At 43.1% G+C, this 27,171-nt stretch overlaps 2 protein-coding genes across 9 annotated transcripts; both read right to left on the bottom strand.

The window, feature by feature from the left end:
- Positions 1 to 573: 573 nt before the first annotated feature.
- upp1 (uridine phosphorylase 1) lies at positions 574 to 13,375 on the bottom strand. Of its 4 annotated transcripts, none has more exons than XM_047361072.1 (9): positions 13,224 to 13,375; positions 12,951 to 12,995; positions 10,708 to 10,752; positions 3,356 to 3,467; positions 2,881 to 3,039; positions 2,646 to 2,760; positions 1,746 to 1,955; positions 1,497 to 1,643; positions 574 to 1,391 (listed from the first exon to the last, which is right to left on the bottom strand). In XM_047361072.1, exons 1-9 carry the CDS (start codon positions 13,358 to 13,360, stop codon positions 1,240 to 1,242), a joined length of 1,122 nt encoding a protein of 373 aa, XP_047217028.1. In that variant the 5' UTR covers positions 13,361 to 13,375; the 3' UTR covers positions 574 to 1,239. The 4 variants fall into 4 exon arrangements, with proteins under 4 accessions (XP_047217028.1, XP_047217031.1, XP_047217030.1 ...); XM_047361075.1 differs by having other exon boundaries at positions 13,241 to 13,322; XM_047361074.1 differs by lacking the exon at positions 10,708 to 10,752.
- Positions 13,376 to 15,161: 1,786 nt separating this feature from the next.
- Positions 15,162 to 25,819, bottom strand: gra (granulito). Of its 5 annotated transcripts, none has more exons than XR_007037552.1 (8): positions 25,664 to 25,819; positions 21,218 to 21,297; positions 21,078 to 21,127; positions 19,874 to 19,931; positions 19,629 to 19,735; positions 19,480 to 19,542; positions 18,774 to 18,860; positions 15,162 to 15,534 (listed from the first exon to the last, which is right to left on the bottom strand). XR_007037552.1 is itself a non-coding variant. In XM_047360358.1 (7 exons), the coding sequence occupies exons 2-6, from the start codon at positions 21,294 to 21,296 to the stop codon at positions 19,480 to 19,482; spliced, it is 357 nt and encodes a 118-aa protein (XP_047216314.1). In that variant the 5' UTR covers position 21,297; positions 25,664 to 25,819; the 3' UTR covers positions 15,162 to 15,534. The 5 variants fall into 5 exon arrangements, 3 of the variants coding, with proteins under 3 accessions (XP_047216314.1, XP_047216315.1, XP_047216316.1); XR_007037553.1 differs by having other exon boundaries at positions 19,476 to 19,542; XM_047360358.1 differs by lacking the exon at positions 18,774 to 18,860.
- Positions 25,820 to 27,171: the final 1,352 nt, after the last annotated feature.

Genomic DNA, 27,171 nt, shown 5'->3' on the forward strand with positions numbered 1-27,171 from the left:
ATTTTTCAGATTTTTATTTGCAAAAGATTTTTAAAACCATATATAATTTTCCTTCTAAGTTCTGGTTTATCCCAAAATCCCCCAAAGAAAAAATTAAATTTGTAACATGAAAAAGGAGAAAGGTTTCAAGTGATTTGAAGACTTTTTTCCAAGGTTCTTTAAATGGGAGCAAATTAATAATAAAACATAAAACACACAGGATTGAGCACTTTCAAACTGGCAGAATATGTTGCTGTGATCACATTATTTCTACTTTTAGAAATTATATTTCATGTGTACCAGACTATCTAATTAATTCAAAAGCATTAAAACTACAGCCTCATGATAATCCACATGGGAATAATAACTAGCATAAGCTGTCTGATCTTCAAACATAAGACAAACATTTTGAGGGACATCAAGGGGAAACGCTGATGATCTGTCATGATCTTCCATTACCTGCAAATACATTTAGTTGATATACCAACAAACATCCTCCATGATAATTAGGTACGACTGTTTCACACTGCAATTATCGAGTGATGTGTGCAATGGTGAGTGTGCAACATTATAGGAACACCACAAATACTGTCATACTGTGGGGACAATTGTTTTTATTGGATAAAAAAATCTATGTATCACATGCAGTTTTTTAGCATCAGTATTTGTTATTTTAAGTTGATGAAAAATTACATCTAAGCAATGCAATTTTTGTTTTTTGGAAATAACACAACCAGACATTTTGAACAGTAACAGTCTAGATCAGATACATACTTCTGGGTTCAGCTAAAAGAAACAGCATGAGACAAAATACTTGATATCTGTATCATTCCTTTGACACTTAAGGAAGAAATATTTTGTAAAAACCATTATAAGATATTCTGTTAAAGCACAGGTTAAGTTCAAGTTTTAAGGATCAAGAACTTAAATATAGAAAAGTGCCTTAAATCAAATATATTTTAAAACTTTAGCATCTAAATGCATTTAATGTTCAGTTAACGTAAATTGAAAACTAAGACAAAGGGGTAAAAAGTGAAAGTGTGTATGATTTTCCTTAAATCAACCAAACAATGTATGAATACACAGCATAATTTCAATTTGAATTTACATGGAGATATTAAAACGTGTATGGAGTAAAGAATTACTAAAACAGCGGTTTAAAGCTACTGCGGTAGGCTATTTTTTAAGTGCTGGAACATTTATAACCTATAAGATATTCTGAACAAAATGTTTACTCTCACAACAGTGCAACGACTACATTCAAATGTGCTCTGCTTTGGCGTTTAGCTGCTTCTTAATGTAGGAACCGATCAGTATCTGAGAACGAAGCTGGTAACTGTGAAGGACTTCCTGAGAACTGCTTAGCTGATCTCCCTTCAGTCGATCCAACAGTGTGACGCAGACAACAGCCGCTTCACAAAAGAAGATGGAGATGTTAGACAATTAAAGAGTTGATCAAAGAAGATCTTGTTCTGAACCAATCAAACTTATCTTATGGTAGCGTCATGTTTTCTTACCTCGCAGACCACTCAGCTTACACATAGCAGCAAAAACTGACGACTCCATTTCAATGTTGCAGACTCCTGCTTCTCTGGCTTTAATGAGGTATTCCTGTTTATCTGCCTCAGTGTAGGAGCAGAAGGCACCATCCAGGCGGGCTTGACCTATGGATTTTATATGATAGAGACGAGGTAAATAAATTTGCACACCATCAGTGTACTGCAGTTACAGAATATATTAAACCATCAGTACATTGGACTGCGTACCTTCATAAAAATCCAGCGTGCACATTGTGTTTCCGATGACTGTCTCAAACTGGTTGAGCTCTTTACTGCAATGTAACAGCTCCTGGGCCAGACTTTGGTCCAGATCAGTGTTGCGCACCACCGTCTTTCCCAGGATCACCTGCTCAAACTTAGGCAGGAAGGTGGCATCCACAGACGTTTCAGTAATGACAACCGTGCCAGGCTCAAGTCCTGAAGAACAAAAAAAAGTGGTACAAAAGTGTTACTTAAAATGAACTTGGAAATAAAAATATTAAAATAAAGAAAACAATACAGTCTTTCCTCCCCTGAATGCAAAAATACAAAAAGTAGGCCATTAAGCAGAAGAAAACCTGACATTGCACTGAAGTTGAACTCAACCTGACCTGCCTTTGGTAATATGGTGATATTTGTCATGACAAGACAAAGATCTCTCTGTTTGCATACTTAAACCCATAATGCAATCTGTTAACAAATGTGTCACTTTAGCATTTTAGACTATTGTTATATAAGTTTTAGATCACTGTCAACTTGGATTACAATCAGATAATACAAAAGGTCTAAGAGGCAAGCCTTAAGTTTAAAAATGTAAAATCTTTCAGTTTTTCTATACTTCCCTTCTTCTCTTATCACTAACTGTCATGTTATTTCAGCCAAGCCACTCCAACCAGCTGCACTTTCTACCCAGATGCATTGCTTATCAAAAAAAGATTTCACAGCTGCTGATTTTACTCAGACCTGAAGCTGAATAAAATGAAGACATAGCTCCCAGGTTTGGAAAACAAGCCCAAATCATCACCCTATTACCACTGTGCCTAACAACATTTATGAAGGATTTGTGCAGATACGTTGTTTAATAGTTATAGTTCCAAAGAGGTCACTTTAAAAAAACAATTAATGTACCTATTCCTCCTGATGTCCCTATGCGTATGATTGTAACATCTGTGCAATGTGCATGATGAAGGAGCTTTATAAGCTCATGCAACATTATTGCAATAGATGGAATGCCCATCCCATGCTGTGGAATTCAAGCACAAACATGTCACACAAAAGTTATTTAAACATTCTAACAAATTAAACAGACAAATGATTGAAACCTTACAGGATATTAGCTAAGCTGAGCAGTGTTCTTACTTACGCTGACAGAGAGTACAGGGCCGACTTTGTACATGGCGTAGCGATCTGTTCCAGCGCAGATGTTGGGATACTCTGATTTGGGGTCCTCCATTGCGAGCTCGGCTGCAATAAACTCAATGAATGACTTCATCCTCCAGGGGCTGCCCCCGACACACACAAACTAAAAGACATTTACACACAGAAACTTTGTGTCAGAAATAGAACAGATCTGCAGTAGTTGTATAATCATCATGGAGTAATTTTAAATAACATTAAATAACGTGTAATAATCTTAATTCAAAAATAAGATAATTTAACGAAAGCAAAACTTTGATTTATAGTTCAAGGGTCACAGTAACTCATAATTTCAACACTGGTCTGTGAAACCAGCACTATTTTGGACAAAGTTAAGAGGGATTTTTACACCACTGAAACAATACGATAAAGTCATGTGAGTAACATACCTTTCCTCATAAAAAAGTAGTAAAAGTGTTTACTTTGACATCGCCAAACATGGCTTCTAGGTTATGACTTCCAGTTCCTAGATTGAAGTGATAGAGGATGTCATCTTTCAGAGCATCCAGATGTGGGTTGTGCACACAAACAGGACTAAAAAATGGAGAGAGGGCAGATATTAAAGAGTCAGGTTCAGTTTTATTAAACAGTTAGACTAAACCAATATTACTGCACACCTATTGATAACAGATTAAATCTAATGGGGTTCTCGGAAGCTCGAGGGAGAATATAAGCCTCGACGGTCTTTTAAGGGTCCGTAATAAAAACATTGGAACACAATCAACTTTCCCCTCCTTGAACCACCACCTTAACGTGGTGGAGGGGTTTGAGTGCTCAAATGATCCTAGAGGCTATGTTGTCTGGGGCCTAAATGCCCCTGGTAGGGTCTCCCATGGCAAACAGGCTCTAGGTGATGGGTCAGACAAAGAGTGGTTCAAGAATCCTTCATGAGGACCAAAATATCGAGGCACGTGACGTCGCCCAGTACGGCGGAGCCGGGTCCCACCCTGGAGCCAGGCCTGGGGTCGGGACTCGTCGGAGAGCGCCTGGTGGCCGGGTTGCTCCTCGCGGGACCCGGCCGGGCCAAGCCCGAACGAGAGACGCGAGGCCATCCCCGTGCGGGCCCACCACCTGCAGGGGGAACCGTGAGGGACCGGCGCAAAGAGGATTGGGTGGCGGACGAAGGTGGAGACCTCAGCGGCCCGATCCCCGGATGCTTAGGCTGGCTCTAGGGACGTGGAATGTCACCTCGCTGGGGGGGAAGGAGCATGAGCTTGTGCGGGAGGTCGAGAGATATCGACTAGAAATAGTCGGACTCGCCTCCACGCACAGCGTGGGCTCTGAAACCCATCTCCTTGAGAGGGGTTGGACTCTGTTCTACTCTGGAGTGGCCCGCAGGGAGAGGCGGCGGGCTGGTGTGGGTTTGCTTGTTGCCCCCCAGCTCAGCCGTCTCGTGTTGGGGTTTACCCCAGTGGATGAGAGGGTCGTATCCCTGCGCCTTCGGGTTGGGGAGAGGTCTCTGACTATCATTTCAGCCTACGGGCCGAGTGGCAGTGCAGAGTACCCGGCCTTCTTGGCGTCCCTGTCGGGGGTGCTGGATAGTGCCCCTCCCGGGGACTCCATTATTCTGCTGGGGGACTTCAACGCCCACGTGGGGAACGACAGTGACACCTGGAGAGGCGTGATCGGGAGGAATGGCCTCCCCGATCTGAATCCGAGTGGTGTTTTGTTATTGGACTTCTGTGCTAGTCACGGATTGTCCATAACGAACACCATGTTCAAACATAAGGGTGTCCATCAGTGGACTTGGCACCAGGACACCCTAGGCAGGAGGTCGATGATCGACTTTGTTGTCGTATCATCAGACCTTCGGCCGCATGTTTTGGACACTCGGGTGAAGAGAGGGGCTGAGCTGTCCACTGATCACCACCTGGTGGTGAGTTGGATCTGCTGGAGGAGGAGAAAGCCGGACAGACTTGGCAGGCCCAAGCACATAGTGAAGGTCTGCTGGGAATGCCTGGCGGAGCCCTCGGCCAGGGATGTATTCAACTCCCACCTCCGGGAGAGCTTCGACCAGATCCCGGGGGATGTTGGCGACATAGAGTCCGAGTGGACCATGTTCTCCGCATCTATTGTTGATGCTGCTGCCCGTAAGGTCTGCGGTGCCGGTCGCGGCGGCAATCCCAGAACCCGATGGTGGACACTGGCAGTAAGGGATGCTGTTAAGCTGAAGAAGGAGTCCTATCGGCTGTGGTTGGCTTGTGGGACTCCTGAGGCGGCTGACGGGTACCGTGAGGCCAAGCGTGCTGCGGCCCGGGCTGTGGCAGAGGCAAAAACTCAGACCTGGGAGGAGTTCGGTGAGGCCATGGAGAAGGACTACCGGTTGGCCTCGAAGCGATTCTGGCAAACCGTCCGTCGCCTCGGGAGGGGGAAGCAGTGCTTCGCCAACACTGTTTATAGTGGGGGCGGGAGACGGCTGACCTCGACTGAGGACATTATCGGGTGGTGGAAGGAGTACTTCGAGGATCTCCTCAATCCTGCTTCGGGAGTGGATGAGATCCGCCCTGAGTACCTCAAGTCTCTGGATGTTGTAGGGCTGTCATGGTTGACACGTCTCTTCAACATTGCGTGGCGGTCGGGGACAGTGCCTCTGGACTGGCAGACTGGGGTGGTAGTCCCCCTTTCGTCCCGGCCGTGGAACACTGGACCAGCTCTATACCCTCTACAGGGTGCTCGAGGGTTCATGGGAGTTTGCCCAACCGGTTCACATGTGTTTTGTGGACCTGGAGAAGGCATTCGACTGTGTCCCTCGTGATGCCCTGTGGGGGGTGCTCCAGGAGTATGGAATCGGGGGCCCTTTACTAGGGGCCATCCGGTCCCTGTACGAGCGGAGCAGGAGTTTGGTCCGCATTGCCGGCACTAAGTCGAACCTGTTCCCGGTGCATGTTGGACTCCGGCAGGGCTGCCCTTTGTCACCGGTCCTGTTCATAACTTTTATGGACACGATTTCTAGACGCAGCCAAGGGCCGGAGAGGGTCGGGTTTGGGGACCAGTGGATTTCGTCTCTTCTTTTTGCGGATGACGTGGTCCTGCTGGCCCCCTCTAGCCAAGACCTACAGCATGCGCTGTGGCGGTTCGCAGCCGAGTGTGAAGCGGCTGGGATGAGGATCAGCTCCTCCAAGTCTGAGGCCATGGTACTCGACCGGAAAAGGGTGGCTTGTCCTCTTCAGGTTGGAGGGGAGTTCCTGCCTCAAGTGGAGGAGTTTAAGTATCTCGGGGTATTGTTCACGAGAGAGGGAAGAATGGAGCGGGAGATCAACAGACGGATCGGTGCGGCTGCCACAGTAATGGGGGCGCTGTGCCGGTCCGTTGTGGTGAAGAGAGAGCTGAGCCGAAAAGCAAAGCTCTCAATTTACTGGTCGGTCTACGTTCCTACCCTCACCTTCGGTCATGAACTTTGGGTCATGACCGAAAGAACGAGATCCCGGATACAAGCGGCTGAAATGAGTTTCCTCCGTAGGGTGGGCCGGGCACTCACTTAGAGATAGGGTGAGGAGCTCGGCCATCCGGGAGGGGCTCGGAGTAGAGCCGCTGCTCCTCCACATCGAGAGGAGCCAGTTGAGGTTGCTCTGGCATCTATACCGGATGCCTCCTGGACGCCTTCCTCGGGAGGTGTTCCAGGCACGTCCCACCGGGAGTAGGCCCAGGGGATGGCCCAGGACACGCTGGAGGGACTATGTCTCTCGGCTGGCCTGGGAACGCCTTGGGCTCCCCCTGGAGGAACTGGAGGAGGTGTCTGGAGAGAGGGACGTCTGGACGTCTCTGTTGAGTCTGCTGCCCCCGCGACCCGGTCCCGGATAAGCGGAAGACGACGAGTACGAGTACAATCAACTTTATAATGACATGTGTACATGTGTTGCATTTGGCTGGTGGTTCTCCAGATTTTTTATAACAAGTTGAATCTCTAAGTTTTTCCAAGTACCACTTTACTGTCAAGGCATTATAAAAAGGGCACTACAACATCATTGACTTTTTCTATTTACTGTGTTTTAACACAAACAATAATAAGAAACATTGAAACAATATAATTAAATTAAACTACATATTTAAATAAAAAAGTTCAAAGTTTGAACAATAAACAGGAGGGCCTCCTGAAGTCAGATTTCAAAAAGGGAAAGATGGAGGTAACTGCATTTAAATTGCAGTAATCGCTGAAGTAATTAACGGTTTATTTGTACTCCTGGCAGTTTTTTTCATGAAATCATTCAACAGAAAAATATTGATATAAAATGTATTTGTTAACATGTTCCTTTAGTGAACAGAAAGAACTTAATGCAGAGACATATGCTGCTATTAGCTTATATTGCTAATCAAAATTAGCCTTTAAATCCTACTGGTTTTTCCCTTTGAAACTAAAATGGCCAACCTCGGTTTGATGTTATTACCAGATCCAAGCTCAAATTCCAAGGTAATCGGGAAACCGTCTACACCAATCATGCATAACATTATGACCGTATCACATTGCTTACCAATTTATCGTGGCACCTGTTAGCGGGTGGGATACATTAGGCAGCAGCTTTTGTCACCAAATTTGATTTGTTAAAGCAGAAAAAGAATTTGAGTTTCACATGAGCCAAATTATGTTGGCTGGATGTGTGGATCACAGCATCTCCAACAAGTTTGCACCGGTCAGAACTAATAAAAGTGGTCCAACAAAGAAACAGCAGTGAACCAGCATTAGAGTCATGAGTTGCCAAGACTCTTCAGCATCTTAACTGGGCCACAAGGCTAAGAAGGAAGGTTGTGTGGCATCCAGAGTTCACAGATCTCACTTTCATGAATTGTATGTGGGATGTGCTGGACAAATTCCTTGCATTTTTAGCACTTAAAGGATCTGCGGCTAACCTCTTGCTGTCAGACGCTATGGCAGCCATAGCACCGGCAGCCATAGAGCAAAGTATTAAGCCACATGTTGTAATATTATGCCTGTTCAGTGTTAAGTCTGTGAGCAGGACTTGCTCTTGGTTCACTGTCCTCTGCTTTAGAATCTACAGGGTGCAATCTTTAAGTATTCTCCAATGCACTTCCGTTTTGACTAGTATCTGAATAAAAAGATCAATGTGCTCAAACTATTTATCTTGACAATTTTGGTTCATTAGCTATACGATACATCTAGTTTGTTGTCTATTTATGATTAATAAAAAAGTTACTCTGAACACAACAAAAGGTAGCCAATGTACCACCATTGATACTGTTGGAGAACACAGCTTGAAAACTTTGGTATTAGGCAACATGCTAGTCATAATTTTTATTCAGGACCATAAAGGTCAAAATGTGAAATAACTTTGTTGGCATCGGGGGGTGGGCGCTCTGTTGGCTCTGTCCCGTGGTGGTTGGGCATGTTGGTCATGTGCCCTCCTTTCTGTGGCGTATTCTGGTTGTGCTGGGCCAGCTGGTCTGTTCTTTTTTCTGTAGTGGGGCCGCACTCCTAGTCATTGCTGCACACACTTTCCGGCTGGCTCCTCTTTGTTGAGGGCCGGTGGCTTCTTCGGGCAGGTGGGTGTTGGTCCCGGTTTTTGGTCGGTTCCACATTTGAGCGACCTGAGGTAGGCTTGGGGTCTTTTCACACCCCGGTTTGTTATTTGGCGTTTGGGGTCGGAGGCCGGGAGAGGGAGCGGGCCTTCTGGTCGGGATCTGGGCTGGATTAGGGGTTTGGGTCTTGGAGGTTGTCTGGTGCTGGCTTTTTGGCCATCTTGGGATCGTTTGGATTGTCTTGACCAGTCCGTCAGTTGGGGCGGCGCTGGGCTCTGACGAGGGGGTCTTGGCCAGGCAGTGTGCAGTGTTGATTGAGATGTGGCTTCGCTTTGGTGGAGGGGCTGGCCAGCCTGCTTGGTGCAGTGAAGGAGGGTGGCTGGCATTCTGGGGCACCTCCGGGGTTTGGGTGTGGCGGGGTGCCCGGTCCTTGGTGTGCTGTGGTGGCCTTCCTCCAATGCTTCCTTCTGTGGCTCTTGCCCCTGGCTGGGCGCAGGGCTACGGTTGGCGGTCGGGTGGGGCGGTGGAGGATGTCTTATGCCTACACTGGGGCGGCTGGTGGGATGTGCTTGGCCCGGAGTGGTTGGCCTGCCCGGCCCGGTTACCCGGCTGGTGCATGTTTCCCTCTCACAAACTGATGGGCTGGGGATACTAGCGCTGGCCGAATGGTTGGGCGGGCTTGGTGGTGTGCTGCTCTGTTGTCTGTTGTGTCTGGGAGGGATCGAGGTGGTGGGCTAGAGGGTAGCGTGGGGAGCTGCAGCATGTGGGGTGGGGGGCGGGTTTCCTCTTCTTGGATGTGGGGTCACCGGCATCTGGTTCGGCTGAGCGGCGATGGTAGAGTGGCAGTGATGTGGTATGTCTGTGTGGTTCTGGGGGCAGGGTGGGGGACGGCGGCCCCGAGTGCTTGCACTGGCAGGGGACCCCTTGCCAGGTGAGTTTGTCTCATCTTGGTGTGGGGTCGGGGGTTCCGTTGTGAGCTTGGTGCTCAACGGTGTCTGCCCTGTTGTGCCTGTAGGCGGGGACTGGGGTGGCGTTGCACAGGGCCCTTGCCACCTCTCCGGATGAGGATGGGGGTTGTTGGGGTCCGGGCCGGGGTTGCTCAGGATTAGGCATGAGCCTGGGCTAGTCTGGACCAGGTTCAGTTGCTGGGGCAGTCTGCTTGTCTCCACCCCCAGAGGGACGGGGACCACCTCTTGGGTCCGGGGGCTGGTTGTCCCTATGGGGTATCAGCACCTAGACCTGGGAGCATAGAGTATGTTTGGGGAGTGAGTGTACGACGTCCATTGATGTTTGTCTTTATGTTGGGTGCGTGGGTGTGAGTGTTTTTATGTCTACGCATGAGGGTGGGAATGTGTGATTGCGACTGTGTGTGCCTGTTTTTTTGTGACAGGTTGGGTCTTGGGCTGCTCCCTCGCCTGGATCAGTTTAGGCCCATCATCACATTTGTGCCCTATTCCCTCCCTGCCACACTGCCCGCCGGTGTATTTGTGGTTCTCGGTATCCGGGACTGGGTGCTTTGGTGTGTGCTGGCTCACTCCCAGTGGCTGTTTGGCAGGGCCTGGATGCCTGGGCTCTGTCAGGCCAGAGCTTGGGGAGTGATATGTCCCAGGGTCTCGGGTCTTTGGGTCCATGGCTGGATCTGCTCGGGCGTAGACGGCAGCCTGTGGGCTCGTCGCTACAGCTCCCTGGGGCTTCTGCACTGTGGCTGCTGGGTGGTTTCCCTGGGACTCTCCCCTGCTCTTCTCTGGAGGGTTTTATCTTGTAATGTCTTCATCCTTTTGTCTTCCCTCCATTCTATTGTCCGTCTCTCCCTTTCTCCTTTTTGCCTACTTTCTCTCTTTCGTGCTTCCTTTTTTTTTCCTTTTCATTTCTGTCTCCATGTTGTAAAAACTGAAATAATCCCAAAGCAGTTTCTAATAACGTTTCTTTTTATAAATATCAAGCAGAGATTTGAAGTGTTAGCTGTAATGCTCCACTTGTGAAAGTACATCTGTTGGGCTTTTTCTTGGCAGACAACAATTCTAAGCGCTACTCTGCCGGACAGGACACGGCTTAAAAAAAAAGAAGAAAAAAAAAAAGAAATAACTTTGTTGTAAGGAGTTAGTCAGCAACCATTAGAATGAAAACAAACAGAGCAGAGGCATATCTGTGTAAATGTGCCTTTACCACTTAGTTAAGTTACGTTATTAAAGTAGCATTCATTGAAGGAAAAAAACAAACATTTCTGTCGTTATTTGGGTAAAGGTCATCATCATATCCTGTCACACCCAGCAGTTTCATAACTTACACTGTGATGACTCACCTACTGAACTGCTGGTTTTTCTTTTCGTCCCTCTGGTCCATGTTCCTGAAAAAGCCGAGTCCGTACAATAATGTTCAGTTACCAGAGCGGAAAAACAAGACACCTGGCTTTAACAACATCTGTCTTTCCCGCTGACACAAACAGGTTACAGGTTCGATAGTTTTATACTGTTCGTTTTTAAATAACCTCCTCAACCTTGTAGTAAAGATTAGACATCCCACACACAGCATTTCATCGCAGAGGGCAAAAATAATCAATAAACTCCATATTTACCTTGAGAATAAACTTACTGAACGGTTGGACGATGAAAAGCCGCAAATTATCAACAGACAGATGTGTCCCGTTAAACGATTTGTCTTCACAGCTGTTCCCTCTGATATGTACAATTTAATTTCTGAACATCTGACGCTGCCGCAGTAACATGAAACGCCGGCCCACGGTGACGTGACAGATACGTCACCTGCAGAGTAGTTCTCTCATTGGCTGAGGCACAGGCTCTGTGTCACGTACAGAGGTACTAACGGCAGGTGTGCAATCACATTTTATTACGGCCATCCGCAACGTGGGAAAGCGTCAGAGAACGTTTGTGGAAGATTCTAGCACTCCTCATAAAAATGTATTTTTACAAATCCTGGCCATCCCCATATCCACAAACATCATTCTTGGTGGAAGTTGGGCTAGAGGGTAGCGTGGGGAGCTGCAGCATGTGGGGTGGGGGGAGGGTGTCCTCTTCTTGGATGTGGGGTCACCGGCATCTGGTTCGGCTGAGCGGCGATGGTAGAGTGGCAGTGATGTGGTATGTCTGTGTGGTTGTGGGGGCAGGGTGGGGGACGGCGGCCCCGAGTGCTTGCACTGGCAGGGGACCCCTTGCCAGGTGAGTTTGTCTCATCTTGGTGTGGGGTCGGGGGTTCCGTTGTGAGCTTGGTGCTCAACGGTGTCTGCCCTGTTGTGACTGTAGGCGGGGACTGGGGTGGCGTTGCACAGGGCCCTTGCCACCTCTCCGGATGAGGATGGGGGTTGTTGGGGTCCGGGCCGGGGTTGCTCAGGATTAGGCATGAGCCTGGGCTAGTCTGGACCAGGATCAGTTGCTGGGGCAGTCTGCTTGTCTCCACCCCCAGAAGGACGGGGACCACCTCTTGGGTCCGGGGGCTGGTTGTCCCTATGGGATATCAGCACCTAGACCTGGGAGCATAGAGTATGTTTGGGGAGTGAGTGTACGACATCCATTGATGTTTGTCTTTATGTTGGGTGCGTGGGTGTGAGTGTTTTTATGTGTACGCATGAAGGTGGGAATGTGTGATTGCGACTGTGTGTGCCTGTTTTTTTGTGTCAGGTTGGGTCTTGGGCTGCTCCCTCGCCTGGATCAGTTTAGGCCCATCATCACATTTGTGCCCTATTCCCTCCCTGCCACACTGCCCGCCGGTGTATTTGTGGTTCTCGGTATCCGGGACTGGGTGCTTTGGTGTGTGCTGGCTCACTCCCAGTGGCTGTTTGGCAGGGCCTGGATGCCTGGGCTCTGTCAGGCCAGAGCTTGGGGAGTGATATGTCCCAGGGTCTCGGGTCTTTGGGTCCATGGCTGGATCTGCTCGGGCGTAGACGGCAGCCTGTGGGCTCGTCGCTACAGCTCCCCAGGGCTTCTGCACTGTGGCTGCTGGGTGGTTTCCCTGGGACTCTCCCCTGCTCTTCTCTGGGGGGTTTTATCTTGTAATGTCTTCATCCTTTTGTCTTCCCTCCATTCTATTGTCCGTCTCTCCCTTTCTCCTTTTTGCCTACTTTCTCTCTTTCGTGCTTCCTTTTTTTTTCCTTTTCATTTCTGTCTCCATGTTGTAAAAACTGAAATAATCCCAAAGCAGTTTCTAATAACGTTTCTTTTTATAAAAATCAAGCAGAGATTTGAAGTGTTAGCTGTAATGCTCCACTTGTGAAAGTACATCTGTTGGGCTTTTTCTTGGCAGACAACAATTCTAAGCGCTACTCTGCCGGACAGGACACGGCTTAAAAAAAAAGAAGAAAAAAAAAAGAAATAACTTTGTTGTAAGGAGTTAGTCAGCAACCATTAGAATGAAAACAAACAGAGCAGAGGCATATCTGTGTAAATGTGCCTTTACCACTTAGTTAAGTTACGTTATTAAAGTAGCATTCATTGAAGGAAAAAACAAACATTCCCGTCGTTATTTGGGTAAAGGTCATCATCATATCCTGTCACACCCAGCAGTTTCATAACTTACACTGTGATGACTCACCTACTGAACTGCTGGTTTTTCTTTTCGTCCCTCTGGTCCATGTTCCTGAAAAAGCCGAGTCCGTACAATAATGTTCAGTTACCAGAGCGGAAAAACAAGACACCTGGCTTTAACAACATCTGTCTTTCCCGCTGACACAAACAGGTTACAGGTTCGATAGTTTTATACTGTTCGTTTTTAAATAATCTCCTCAACCTTGTAGTAAAGATTAGACATCCCACACACAGCATTTCATCGCAGAGGGCAAAAATAATCAATAAACTCCATATTTACCTTGAGAATAAACTTACTGAACGGTTGGACGATGAAAAGCCGCAAATTATCAACAGACAGATGTGTCCCGTTAAACGATTTGTCTTCACAGCTGTTCCCTCTGATATGAACAGTTTCATTTCTGAACATCTGACCATCTCAGTAACATGAAACGCCGGCCCACGGTGACGTGACAGATACGTCACCTGCAGAGTAGTTCTCTCATTGGCTGAGGCACAGGCTCTGTGTCACGTACAGAGGTACTAACGGCAGGTGTGCAATCAAATTTTATTACGGCCATCCGCAACGTGGGAAAGCGTCAGAGAACGTTTGTGGAAGATTCTAGCACTCCTCATAAAAATGTATTTTTACAAATCCTGGCCATCCCCATATCCACAAACATCATTCTTGGTGGAAGTTAATTCTGCTCTTGAGAAGCAAAATTGAATGTTTAGCCTACTTAAAGCAACATGTAATTTTGTAGTATTTAATAGATGTCTTATAAGCTCACTGCTTTCTTTTGGAACAACATAAAAAAAAATGTAGTGGACATAGCCAGCATGTGGAAGAAGATGCTCTGGTCAACGACAATATACCTAAATTTTGCAGACTACATGTAAAATATTATTTGTGGCACAAACTGACACAGCACACCTCAGCACACTAGTGTCACAATCAACCAGGGTGGCACTATATTTATGCTTTGGAGTTTTTCCCGCAGCAGGGACGGGGAAGCTGGTCTGATTTAATTAAAACATGGACGGAGCTAGATAAAGGTACTCCTGGAGGAAAACCTATTATGGATTGCGAAAGACTTGAAACTGGGGAAGAGATTCAGCTTTGGACAAGAGAACAACCCTTAACATGCAGCTAGAGCTACAATGGAACATTTTAGATCAGAGCATATTCATGTGTTAGAATGGCCCGCCTAAGTCCAGAGCTAAATCTAATTAAGAATCTATGGCAAGACAAAGGTTGCAGTTCACAGATGCTCTTCATCCAATATTGCAGTAATTAACCTATTTTGCAATGACAAATGTAAAAAAGTTATAGTTTCTAAATGCGCAAAACTGAGAGACAGACCCTAAAAGACATGGAGATGTAATTACAGCAAAAGGTGGTTCTACAAAGGTGCGACGGTGGCGCAGGGGTAGAGCTTGGACCCATGTATAGAGAAGCCCGTCACTGGTTCCGGCCCCAGCCCATTGACCTCAGCTGCATGTCTTCTCCAAATGTCTCTCCCCAATTCCTGTCAGCTCACTTTTAGAAAAAATTGAAAATAAAGGCTACTAGTGCCGCAAAAAACAATTAAAAAAAAAGATGGTTCAGGGATATTAAGCATATTTTCAATTTTATTTTGAATCCTTGATATCATTTCAGAATTATGTGCTGCTTTGGTATATCACAAACACTAATAATAAAACAAGCTGAAGTTAGTGGTTGTAGCATGATGAAAAGTAAAAAACTTTCAGTAGGTATGAATACTTAAATGGAAAAAATGGGTAAAGCGCTGTCTCTACTTACATATAGATTTCTTATATCTTTAAAAGTTTATAATCATGTCATTTATTTCTGGCTGTAAGAGCAAGATTCCACAGCTTATGCATATTTTACAACAATCTGTTAAATATAGGCTCATAATTGTTATATAAACCTTTAAAGAAATTTTAGAAATGTAACATCCTGAAATGTGGCAAGATATAGATGTTTATTTTAGTGTTTATTTTCAGAAAATTGATGGAAAAAAGGTGGTTAAACATAGATACAGTAACTGGACAGATAGACAGAGGTGTAATTTAATAAAGCTTTTGAATATTAGATTTCTTTTTTTTTTTTCAGTTCCAAAGATTGTTTCCTGCTCCATAATGCTAAATGATTAACCGGCACAATGTAAAATGTGATACAAGTGGATTATTTACAATAGCCGTCATATAACAAATGACAAGCGACGATAAATGCTGCATGTTCAAGGTCATTTTTTTTTGTTGTTCTTTATTGCAAGCAACAGTTTTTTGCACGCATCACAAAGAGACAATGTCAGTGAATTACTTATCCAATACTTTCCACTTGACTTATATGAAGTCAGGTCAGAAAGAAAACAATGGCAATTTTGGCTTGCTTTTTAAAGCAATTGTTTTAAACACACACAATTAAAAAAAAAAAACTTTTCCACACAGCAAAAAAGCAGGAAAAACAAATATTTAAGCAACATGCAAAAGGTTATAGGTTAAAATAAATTAAGGCAGAGAAGCCAACAACACTGTGCAAACCCCGTTTGCTGTAAACAAGACTTGTGCAAGTTTCTCAAGATATGGGAAGCCTTTCTGCCATCCTAAAAAAACAAAAGAGAGAAATTTAAAAAAGTGTTTTAGTCATTGCACAGTAATATGATGGAAAAATGTGCTGACCAAAGTCTAAAACACAATGTTCAAATAAGTATCTAACAAACTTGTTGGTTCCTAACAGCGTCTGAGCCTAATGAAGAAGGTACATTCTGTTTCTCATGTTTTTAGGCAGCTGCCGAAGCTTCTGCTCTATCACTCAGTGTATATTAATGTTGTCCAAACTATCTACAGCCATTTAAAAACACTTCAATGTAAGTTTTTATGACAATAGAATATACCAGAAGAAAGCTAATTGAACTGATAGCAGAGCAGTTATCTTGCCGGCATTCCAGATGAAAGCAAATAGCGCCTGAAGTTGATAAGAACTAAACTTTTACTGAAATACTTATAAATGGACACACGGGATGCTGATGAGATAAATATGATGGGAGAACATTGAACTTTTGAGAACATAACTCAAGTCTGAAAAAAGGAAAAGGATGTCCATTGCAATAAATCAAATAAATATAAGAACCAAAAATAACACCCCTTAAGAAACAAACAATAGCAATATATGGCATAATATAATGCAGTATACTACATAATAAATTTCCATTTATGGGAAACTAGTGCTCATATTTTTCTATATACCACAATATATGTATAAACCATATATGGCTATATATTAATAAAGTATATATTGCAATTAGGGCTGCAACCAATGACTATTTTGCTAATCAATTACTCTGTCAACAATTCTTTCATTTAATAATCGGATAGCAAAAGATGCTTAATAGGAGATTTTTTTTTTTACAGAAGTTGTACCAGGTGAAGCTAAAACTCTGCCACTTGAGACGTTCTGGATAGAACATATTTGCAAATGTTTTTCATCTTTAATGCAAATATTTTTTCTAGTCTTGTTACTTCAGCAAATGTTACGTTTTAGAGTCTGTATACTCCAGTTAAGGATTTTTTGATTACTAAATTAGTTGACAATTATTCCAATAATCAATTAATCATGATTAATCCAATTAATTGTTTCAGTCCTAATTGCAATGGAGACAATGTCCTTGTTATATTTTAACATGCGATAGTTTACTGAAACAATAATTCACTCCATTCTTACATGACTTAACAAGAGCAGTCATCTCACTATATTTCTTAATGTTACACATTGCATAAAGGTTGCTTTGTTAAAGTCATTTTGGCAACCATGGTAGGAGGAAAATATTTGACAGTTATACCATTCCTTACGCAACAAAAAATTTCCATCTATATCTATATATATATATATATATATATATATATATATATAAATATATTCACAATGAAGGCATCAAACTATGAATTAACACATGTGGAATTATATACTGAACAAAAAAGTGTGAAACAACTGAAAATATGTCTTATATTCTAGGTTCTTCAAAGTAGCCACCTTTTGCTTTGATTACTGCTCCACACACTCTTGGCATTCTGTTGATGAACTTCAAGAGGTAGTCACCTGAAATGGTTTTCCAACAGTCTTGAAGGAGTTCCCAGAGATGCTTAGCACTTGTTGGCCCTTTTGCCTTCACTCTGCGGTCCAGCTCACCCCAAACCATCTTGATTGGGTTCAGGTCCGGTGACTGTGGAGGCCAGGTCATCTAGCACAGCACCACATCACTCTCCTTCTTGGTCAAATAGTCCTTACACAGCCTGGAGGTGTGTTTGGGGTCATTGTCCTGTTGAAAAATAAATGATGGTCCAACTAAATGCAAACCGGATGGAATAGCATGTCGCTGCAAGATGCTGTGGTAGCCATGCTGGTTCAGTATGCCTTCAATTTTGAATAAATCCCCAACAGTGTCACCAGCAAAGCACCCCCACACCATCACAGCTCCTCCTCCATGCTTCACGGTGGGAACCAGGCATGTATCCGTTCACCTCTTCTGCGCCGCACAAAGACACGGTGGTTGGAACCAAAGATCTCAAGCTTGGACTCATCAGACCAAAGCACAGATTTCCACTGGTCTAATGTCCATTCCTTGTGTTCTTTAGCCCAAACAAGTCTCTTCTGCTTGTTGCCTGTCCTCAGCAGTGGTTTCCTAGCAGCTATTTTACCATGAAGGCCTGATTCACACAGTCTCCTCTTAACAGTTGTTCTAGAGATGTGTCTGCTGCTAGAACTCTGTGTGGCATTGACCTGTTCTCTAATCTGAGCTGCTGTTAACCTGCGATTTCTGAAGCTGGTGACTCTGATGAACTTATCATCCGCAGCAGAGGTGACTCTTGGTCTTCCTTTCCTGGGGCGGTCCTCGTGAGCCATTTTCTTTGTAGCACTTGATGGTTTTTGCGACTGCACTTGGGGACACTTTCAAAGTTTTCCCAATTGTTCGGACTGACTGACCTTCATTTCTTAAAGTAATGATGGCCACTCGTTTTTCTTTACTTAGCTGCTTTTTTCTTGCCATAATACAAATTCTAACAGTCTATTCAGTAGGACTATCAGCTGTGTACTGTATCCACCTCCTGCACAACACAACTAATGGTCTCAATCCCATTTATAAGGCTTGAAATCCCACTTATTAAACCTGACAGGCCATACCTGTGAAGAAAACCATTTCAGGTGACTACCTCTTGAAGCTCATCAACAGAATGCCAAGAGTGTGCAGAGTAGTAATCAAAGCAAAAGGTGGCTACATTGAAGAACCTAGAAAATAAGACATATTTTCAGTTGTTTCACACTTTTTTGTTCAGTATATAATTCCACATGGGTTAATTCATAGTTTTGATGCCTTCATTGTGAAAATAAAGAAAACTCTTTGAATGAGAAGGTGTGTCCAAACATTTGGTCTGTACTGTATGTGTGTATTTTTTTTAAAAACCACAAATTTCAATGTGTTTTATTGGGATTTTATGTGACAGAGCTACACAAAGCAGTGTATAAGTATGTAATTGTAAACATGATCAGATTGAATAGAGATTTTTATTTAATAAGACTTTATTTAACCAGGAATAAAGTTCACCGAGAATACAAATCTCTTTTTTAAAGAATGCCTTGAAAAATGTTTCGACTGAAGAAGCCATTTGGGTGAGCAGTGAAAGATCTTTTAGAAGTCCAGTTTCCTTATATTTTAGAGCATTTGACTATTCCATAAATCCCAGACTTTTAAAGTGTATTACTAATAGCTGTCTTGCTGACAAATTCTCTCAACTGAGCTGTGGCTCTCTGAAGCTCCTCCAAAGTTACCATGCGGCCCTTGCCTACTTTTTTAATGTTCTCCTTGCCCATCCTGTCAGTGGATGTAGTCAGCCATGCCCTGATAGGGTTAAGGTTGTGCCATCCTCTTTCCATCTGCAGATGGATTAAACATTTCTCTGTTAGATGTGTAAACTATTGAGATATTGTTTTATAACCTAACCTGCTTTAAATATTTCCACAACATTATCCCTGACCCGTCTGCTATGTTTCTTGGTAATAATGATGCTATTTGTTTACTAATGTTCTCTAACAAAACTCAGAGGCCTTCACAGAACAGCTGAATTTATACTGAAATAAAATTACACACAGGTGGACACTATTAATCCAGTGACTTTTTATATATTGTATTTGTGGTATTGGAGAAACAGGGTAATGAATGCTAAGGCACATCACACTTCTTGCACTATTTTCTTTAAAAAAACAACAAAAAACAAGCATAATTTTGCTTCCACTTCATAATTATGCACTACTTTGTGTATCACACAAAATCCAAATAAATATATTGCAGGTACAGGTGGTAACGTGACAAAACATGAAAACGTTGAAGAATACTTTTGCAAAGCACTGAATGTGGTAACTTGTAACCCCGTCAGATGGTTTTGTCACCATCCCGGCTGTTTTGTTCAGCTGGATTTATATCAAGTCAAAATATACTGTCAACACCGATCTAAACTTGAACCAAATTCAAATTTTAATTATCTAACTTACTCACTCATATGTCTTCTTTTACACCATTCCACAGTGTTACTCTCAGCTCTTGTTGCCCTGGATCCCTCTGTCAAGAGAATATATAAGGAAGCTAAAACCTGCGATTAACCAATGAACAAGCATCAATCTTTAAACTCGAACTCAACAACTCACTGCCTCGGATAAAACAACAGGATGGTCTGGTAGGTATTCTGGCCTCTTCTTGGCTTCAGGGCAGCTGGCCAAACCAATTAAAAAATCCCTCGTATAACATATTCTTTCTATGGGTGAAATAAAAACAAGATCTAATATACAAGCATGTTTTCTCTGAACCAAATAAGTGTTACAGTAAGAGTGAGCACCATTTGAAAGAGATGAAATGCTTTACTAGGTGGGTCTTTTGTATCATTATTTCTTACCTTTTTTCTGTTTATGGAGGTTGAAAATCTTGAAGAACTGGTCTATACCAACAGTAGTCTGTTAAATCAGTTTAATGACTAATCAGTGTCTTTAATGGGAAAACCTTTCAAAAGTCAACTACAGCATAGGTAACATAGGTGAGGGACAACGACCATTTTTAACTGGCTCGATTTGGCCCGGCTCCACTCCACCTCCGCTTTCCATTACTGTTTTTCCGTACCAGGGCTGAGTAGGGACTACATGTGCTTGAACAGACTGCTGTTCACTGATTGGCTGTGGGACCAAGAGAAATTAGAAGGTTTTCGAGGAGGTAGTGCAGAGAAAAGTTAATAAAACTCAAGAGTGACTACAATAATATTAAGGACCACAGTGGGCGGAGCGGGTCAGACCGAAATATCATTTTACTATTTACAAATCATAAACCCTGCCTGAAGGCTGAAAGAAAAGAAAAAGGACACATCAGCTTTCTGAGTTACATGCAGGCAGGCTAATATCCAAACTAAAAGTAACTTCACTGTGGTCAGAAGTTTGCCGTTTTGTGCTTTAAAGTTGTCGTCTTCCATGGCGTTATCTCCATGGCTGAGATAAAAACTTCCTCAAAAGCCTAAAATTGTGACTTCTTCAGGCAAACTCTGGAGAATTACCAGTCCAGACAGCTGTGTCTCTTCTCTCTGCTTCTCCTGCCATCACCTCACATCAGAACCCATGAGCCTTAAGTTCTGGCTGGGCTGTGGTCCAAATAATTATCCCAGTGGATTATTTTATACATAAAAAAACACATATAAGACATTCTTGCATATACAATAATACAATCACTATTAGACTTTAATTCGCTTTGTTTTTATTAATTTTTTTTTTTTTTATCGTTTCCCTCAGATTACTTTAAAGTGCCAATTTCCCAGAGTAACGTTAAAAGCAGCACGGTGTGCAACGCTGACGCCTGGAGGCAGGGCTTCAGCCACCATAGCTCCAGCAGTCAGTGGATCTGTGGAAACACAAATGGTACCGTACCGAGTAGAGCGAAACCCGAGTGGAGCGGAGCCACGCTGCCTAAAACGAGCCAGTGGAAAAGGGGCAAAAGACACTCAAGAGCTGAACTCAAGAAGGAACAACAACCTTTATATGAATTTTAACATAATTCTTTTGCTAGTTTAACATCAGTCCTGACTTATTTGATGCACTTTTACTCAATGATTGTCTGACCTCCTGCTCCATCAGGGGCTGTTCACCTGCCGCAGCATTTATTTGAGGCTCTATAAATAAAGTGACACAACCCTGAAATTAAGACCAATGCTCTGAGTTTCAGATTAACACTTCAAAACTCACAAACAACGTGGACTCACCGACAAAGTGGACACAGCGACGCAGGGGCCTTGCCGGCTTCAGGTGCCTCAGTGGGATTCTTCTTGTTGATGCCTCCATTCTGGTGTCATTAATCAGAATCAGAATCAGAATCAGCTTTATTGCCAAGTTCGTACATACAAACAAGGAATTTGACTCCGGTACACTTTGCTCTTTTGTTCTGTTTTTGCATTACAGAATATACAAATTTACAATTTACAATGTACAATATACTCATATCTAATAAAAAGGTGCATTTGCAACATCTATATGCTGTTGTTTTGTACTCTATTGAATGTTCATCAGAGAAACAGCCTGGGGGAAGAAACTGTCTCTGTTGCGGCTGGTTTTAGTGAACAGTGCTCTGTAGCGGCGGCCTGAAGGTAAAACTCTAAACAGTTTATGTGCAGGGTGTGTGGGGTCTGCAGAGATTTTAGCAGCTCTTTTCTTGACCCTAGACCTGTATAAGTCCTGGATGGAGGGAAGGTCAGCCCTGATTATTCTCTCTGCAGTCCTGATTATTCGTTGCAGTCTGGACCTGTCCTGTTTTGTGGATGAGCCAAACCACACTGAGATGGATGAAGACAGGACAGACTGAATGATGGCACTGTAGAAGATGGCCAACAGCTCCTGTGGAAGGTTGAACTTCTTGAGTTGCCTCAGGATGTACAGTCTCTGCTGGGCCTTCTTTCGAACAGTGTCTATGTGTGAAGACCATCTCAGGTCCTCAGAGATGGTGGTTCCTAAGAACCTGAAGTGGTCCACGGCTGATACAGTGTTGTTGAGGATGGTGAGGGGGGTGTACGGGGGTGGTGTTCTCCGAAAGTCCACCACCATTTCCACAGTCTTGAGTGGGTTCAGTTCAAGGTAGTTCTGACCGCACCAGTGTACCAGCCGATCCACCTGCTGTCTGTATGCAGACTCATCACCAAAATGCAACAAACAACTTAAATCGGGTTGCTTAACAAATAAACACAATAAAAGTGTAGCAGAACAGTACACCCTACAAAACCAGCAACTATGATCCAATCCCTGCTCAGGACTAGTTGACAACTGGTTGCGTTTTGACACAGGTTCTTATAGCCACAAGCTGCGGGAACTCCAAGCTTCATCCAAGCACAACTTGTAAGCCATTTAACATGTAAAAAATCAATAAAATCTAATTGTTAGTCACTTCCTTGCTGCCACCGTCTAAAATGCAATAAAAGTAATTGCATTCACATGGTGAAGCTTTTTGATAGTTGCTATCAAAAAGCTTCACCATTTTATTCCAAGCATCCAAGGAATGCTATGTCAAAATGTGACTAATACATCATTCAGCTCTACATTGACCACTGTTTAAAATGTGATATAATTAAACTGCTGTGAGAAAGAATCCCCCCATTCAAATTCCTTCTATTTTTGCACCTTGGTGTTTTAGATCAACCAAATTTTAATGAGAAACATAAACTGAGTGAACACAATACACAGTTTTCCAATGATGGTTTCATCTATTAAGGGAAAAGCTATCTACACCAACTAGGCACTATGAGAAAATGTAAATGCCCAATAAATCTAGTGACTGATTGTTCAACCATAAGAAGTACCAACTGCCACCAAGTGTGTCGGATAAGTGGCCATGAGTCTTTTGCATTGATGTGGAGGAATTTTGGCCCGCTCTACGTTACAGAATTATTTTGATTCAACCACCCTGGAGTATGAACAGCCTGTTTAGGGTGGTGCCACAGCATCTCAATCAGATTTCAGTCTTACCCTCTAGGCCACTCCAGAACCTTAATTTTGTTTTGTGGTTTAGCTATTCAGAGGTGGACATGCTGCTGTATTTTAGATCATTGTACTGCTTCATAACCCAAATGCACTTGGACTTACAGGGGTTGGACAATGAAACTGAAACACCTGTCATTTTAGTGTGGGAGGTTTCACGGCTAAATTGGACCAGCCTGGTAGCCAGTCTTCATTGATTGCACATTGCACCAGTAAGAGCAGAGTGTGAAGGTTCAATTAGCAGGGTAAGAGCACAGTTTTGCTCAAAATATTGAAATGCACACAACATTATGGGTGACATACCAGAGTTCAAAAGAGGACAAATTGTTGGTGCACGTCTTGCTGGCACATCTGTGACCAAGACAGCAAGTCTTTGTGATGTATCAAGAGCCACGGTATCCAGGGTAATGTCAGCAAACCACCAAGAAGGACGAACCACATCCAACAGGATTAACTGTGGATGCAAGAGGAAGCTGTCTGAAAGGGATGTTCGGGTGCTAACCCGGATTGTATCCAAAAAACATAAAACCACGGCTGCCCAAATTACAGCAGAATTAAATGTGCACCTCAACTCTCCTGTTTCCACCAGAAATGTCCGTCAGGAGCTCCACAGGGTCAATATACACGGCCGGGCTGCTATAGCCAAACCTTTGGTCACTCATACCAATGCCAAACGTCGGTTTCAATGGTGCAAGGAGCGCAAATCTTGGGCTGTGGACAATGTGAAACATATATTGTTCTCTGATGAGTCCACCTTTACTGTTTTCCCCACATCCGGGAGAGTTACGGTGTGGAGAAGCCCCAAAGACCACCCAGACTGTTGCATGCCCAGAGTGAAGCATGGGGGTGGTTCAGTGATGGTTTGGGCTGCCATATCATGGCATTCCCTTGGCCCAATACTTGTGCTAGATGGGCGCGTCACTGCCAAGGACTACCGAACCATTCTTGAGGACCATGTGCATCCAATGGTTCAAACATTGTATCCTGAAGGTGGTGCCATGTATCAGGATGACAATGCACCAATACACACAGCAAGACTGGTGAAAAATTGGTTTGATGAACATGAAAGTGAAGTTGAACATCTCCCATGGCCTGCACAGTCACCAGATCTAAATATTATTGAGCCACTTTGTTTTGGAGGAGCGAGTCAGGAAACGTTTTCCTCCACCAGTATAACGTAGTGACCTGGACACTATCCTGCAAGAAGAATGGCTTAAAATCCCTCTGACCACTGTGCAGGACTTGTATATGTCAGTCCCAAGACGAATTGACGCTGTATTGGCTGCAAAAGGAGGCCCTACACCATATTAATAAATTATTGTGGTCTAAAACCAGGTGTTTCAGTTTCATTGTTCAACCCCTGTATCTATAGACATTCTCCTTCATTCTCCGTCTGCTACAAATCATAATCTATGATACTATCAATTAAGGCAAATAGTCCAGGTCCTGAAGCAGGAAAGAAATCCAAAAACATCACACTGCCATCATCTTGTATCACCGTTGGTATGATGTTCTTATTCTGAAATGCTCTGTTAGTTTTATGTCAGATGTAACAGGATGCACAACTTTCAAATAGTTAAATTTTGTCAGGTCAGAGATTATTGTCCCAAAGCTTCTTGGGTATCATCAGCATATTTTTCTGGCAGATGTGAGGTGGGCATTTGTGTGAAACAGAACTCAGCTTTTCAAAACATGTGGTTAATGACAGCTAATTCATGTTTTAACAAAGAGGAAATTAGTCTTTCACATACAGCCAGGTTGGTTTAAATAGCATTTTGCCCTATTAAACAAATTACTTCTTCTAGTTACCTTCTGATCTGGAACTTGTAAGTGTCACAAAAAGGCAAAAACATAACAAATCTGGGAGGGGCAAATACTTTTTGACAGCATGGTTCATTTAATTTTTTATCAAAAAATTTCAAAACAATCTGAATCTACACATCTTAAAGAATGTCTGGTATTATGTTCGACTGGTTTTCTTGTTTTATAACCCCTTGAAAACTGTCAAAGGATGGTCAACATATGTAGATTAAGACTGATTACGTTTTTAATAATTTTGTTTTATGATTTTAAAGCATTTTTATTACTGGCAAGTAGAAAACTGACATGTGCTTTCATTTATAAACAGAACTGATATACAGCAGTTGAACCAGTTAGAAATTAGCACATAAATATTCAGCTTAATATGACTGTTATGCTTTTTTCCGGCTATTTTAGTGCTTATCATGCAATTTGCAACATGTACTTGAATGCAACATTAAGTTACTACAAATTTCTGTATATTCAGTCGAAACAATAAATTAGAAAAACCAACTATAATCCACACATTTGTATGACAGAAACAAGTCTAAAAACTGATTTAACGTTCTGGTTTCATTATTTCTTCACGTTTCATGTTAGACAGCAACATAACGGCAAAACGTTTCTGTTAGCGGCTGACTTCAACGTTTGGGAACAGATGCTAACTTAACGGTCAAACTCGGGATTGTTTCAAATGGTGAAGAGAATGCGCTTCATAACCTAAAACGATCGTAACTGAGTTCTCGTTCAATAATTTTAAACTTTTGATTTTTTTTTTTTTTCAAATGCTTTTGAAGATCAGGCAGCCGGACTGCACAGTAAAATAGCTGAAACAAGAACAAGTTATTTTTGCACTATGTAGATTACTTATTTCAAACATTTACCTCTAACTCTATGAGATTTTCCTGGCGTGATTTTCCTTTTTTTCTCCTCTGCCTAACTTGCGTGCTCAGCTCACCGGCGTCATGCATGCTACTCAGGGAAAGATTGAACTTCCGGTCTCTGACTTTCACATTAAAACCTGTGAACCTAACGTCTGGTACGTTCGAGGTGTCTTTGAGAGTCGGAATTTAAATGTTTCAAGAAGCAAAAAGTAAACAGCACTCTCTGACCTTGATATTGCGGGTTAAAAATATTCGGTGGTGCTTTAGCTCGTGAAAGATTGAGGAATAAAAACATGGTAGTGTACAATCTCTATTTGTGACCACAATTTATCCATGATTATGTGAATGCAGAATAAATTGCCGGCCTAAAATACATGTGCCTAAACTCTAAATCAGTACCTCGCATGTATTTTGTGACATTTACCAGCTTACAAAATACTAAAAGTTTTATTTTAGCATGTATCTATTATAAAAACATTTAATAAATACCATTTATTTCTTTGAAAACAGCAAGACCCACTGAAGCTACAGTTCTGAGAGGGAAAGACACAGGTTTCTCACCAACCCTGATTTTAAAATCCAATATGGCTGCTGTCAAAATTGTTTGCCCACTTACAGGTGTTTTTTTTTTTTTTGCCTTATTTTTTTGTTGCACAGCAGGACAATAATCTGAATTCCAGCAGTAAATCCAGCCTTGGCTGACTTTTAAAAAGGAGCCTAGTCAAAGTCCGGATTAAAATCTGATTGAGATGATGTGGTGTGACCCTAAACAGGTTGATTATGCTTTAAAACTAACTTGGCAGATATTCAATTCAATTCAATTCAAAAATACTTTATTAATCCCAAAGGGAAATTAAATGTTGTTATAGCTCATATTATGAAGGTTTCCTCAAAGAGCCGTTGTAGATGCTGATGGCTGTGGGCAGGAAGGATCTCCTGTAGCGCTCCGTCTTACAGCAGATCTGAAGAAGCCTCTGACTGAAGACACTCTGTTGTTGTAGGACAGTCTCATGAAGAGGATGCTCAGAGTTCTCCATAATGTTCTTCATTTTATGAAGAATCCTTCTTTGCACAATGATCTCCAGAGGTTCCAGAGGAGTCCCTAGAACAGAGCCGGCCTTCTTTATCAGCTTGTTGAGCTTTTTTAAGTCCCTGGTTCTGATGCTGCTTCCCTAGCAGATGATGGTAAAAGAGATCACACTTTCCACAACAGACTTATAGAAGATATGCAGCATCTTGCTGCAAACACCAAATGACCTAAGCTTCCTCAAGAAGTACAGTCTGCTCTGTCCCTTCTTGTAGATGGCTTCACAGTTGCATCTCTACTCTAGTCTGTTGTCCAGGTGAACACCGAGGTATTTATACTCCTCCACCACCTCCACTTCTTCTCCCATGATAGAAATAGTTTTTGACTTATTCCTGTTTCTCTTAAAATCTACAATCATCTCCTTTGTTTTAGTCACGTTCAAAATGAGATGATTGTTTCCACACCATGCCACAAAGCGGTC

This window comes from Girardinichthys multiradiatus, chromosome 3, assembly GCF_021462225.1.
Source record: "Girardinichthys multiradiatus isolate DD_20200921_A chromosome 3, DD_fGirMul_XY1, whole genome shotgun sequence".
Lineage (NCBI taxonomy): Eukaryota > Metazoa > Chordata > Actinopteri > Cyprinodontiformes > Goodeidae > Girardinichthys > Girardinichthys multiradiatus.

Excerpts from the sequence above, each read along its gene's own strand:
- upp1 (XM_047361072.1), bottom strand. The coding sequence starts at position 13,360 with ATGGTCAGATGTTCAGAAATGAAACTGTTCATATCAGAGGGAACAGCT. Across the intron at positions 10,753-12,950 it reads AAAAACCAGCAGTTCAGTAG|GAACATGGACCAGAGGGACG; the intron begins GTGAGTCATCAC and ends CGGCTTTTTCAG. Across the intron at positions 3,468-10,707 it reads AAAAACCAGCAGTTCAGTAG|TCCTGTTTGTGTGCACAACC; the intron begins GTGAGTCATCAC and ends TCCATTTTTTAG.
- gra (XM_047360358.1), bottom strand. The coding sequence starts at position 21,296 with ATGGAGGCATCAACAAGAAGAATCCCACTGAGGCACCTGAAGCCGGCA. Across the intron at positions 19,736-19,873 it reads CCTCCATAAACAGAAAAAAG|AAAGAATATGTTATACGAGG; the intron begins GTAAGAAATAAT and ends TTTCACCCATAG. Across the intron at positions 19,543-19,628 it reads CTGTTGTTTTATCCGAGGCA|AGGGATCCAGGGCAACAAGA; the intron begins GTGAGTTGTTGA and ends TTCTCTTGACAG.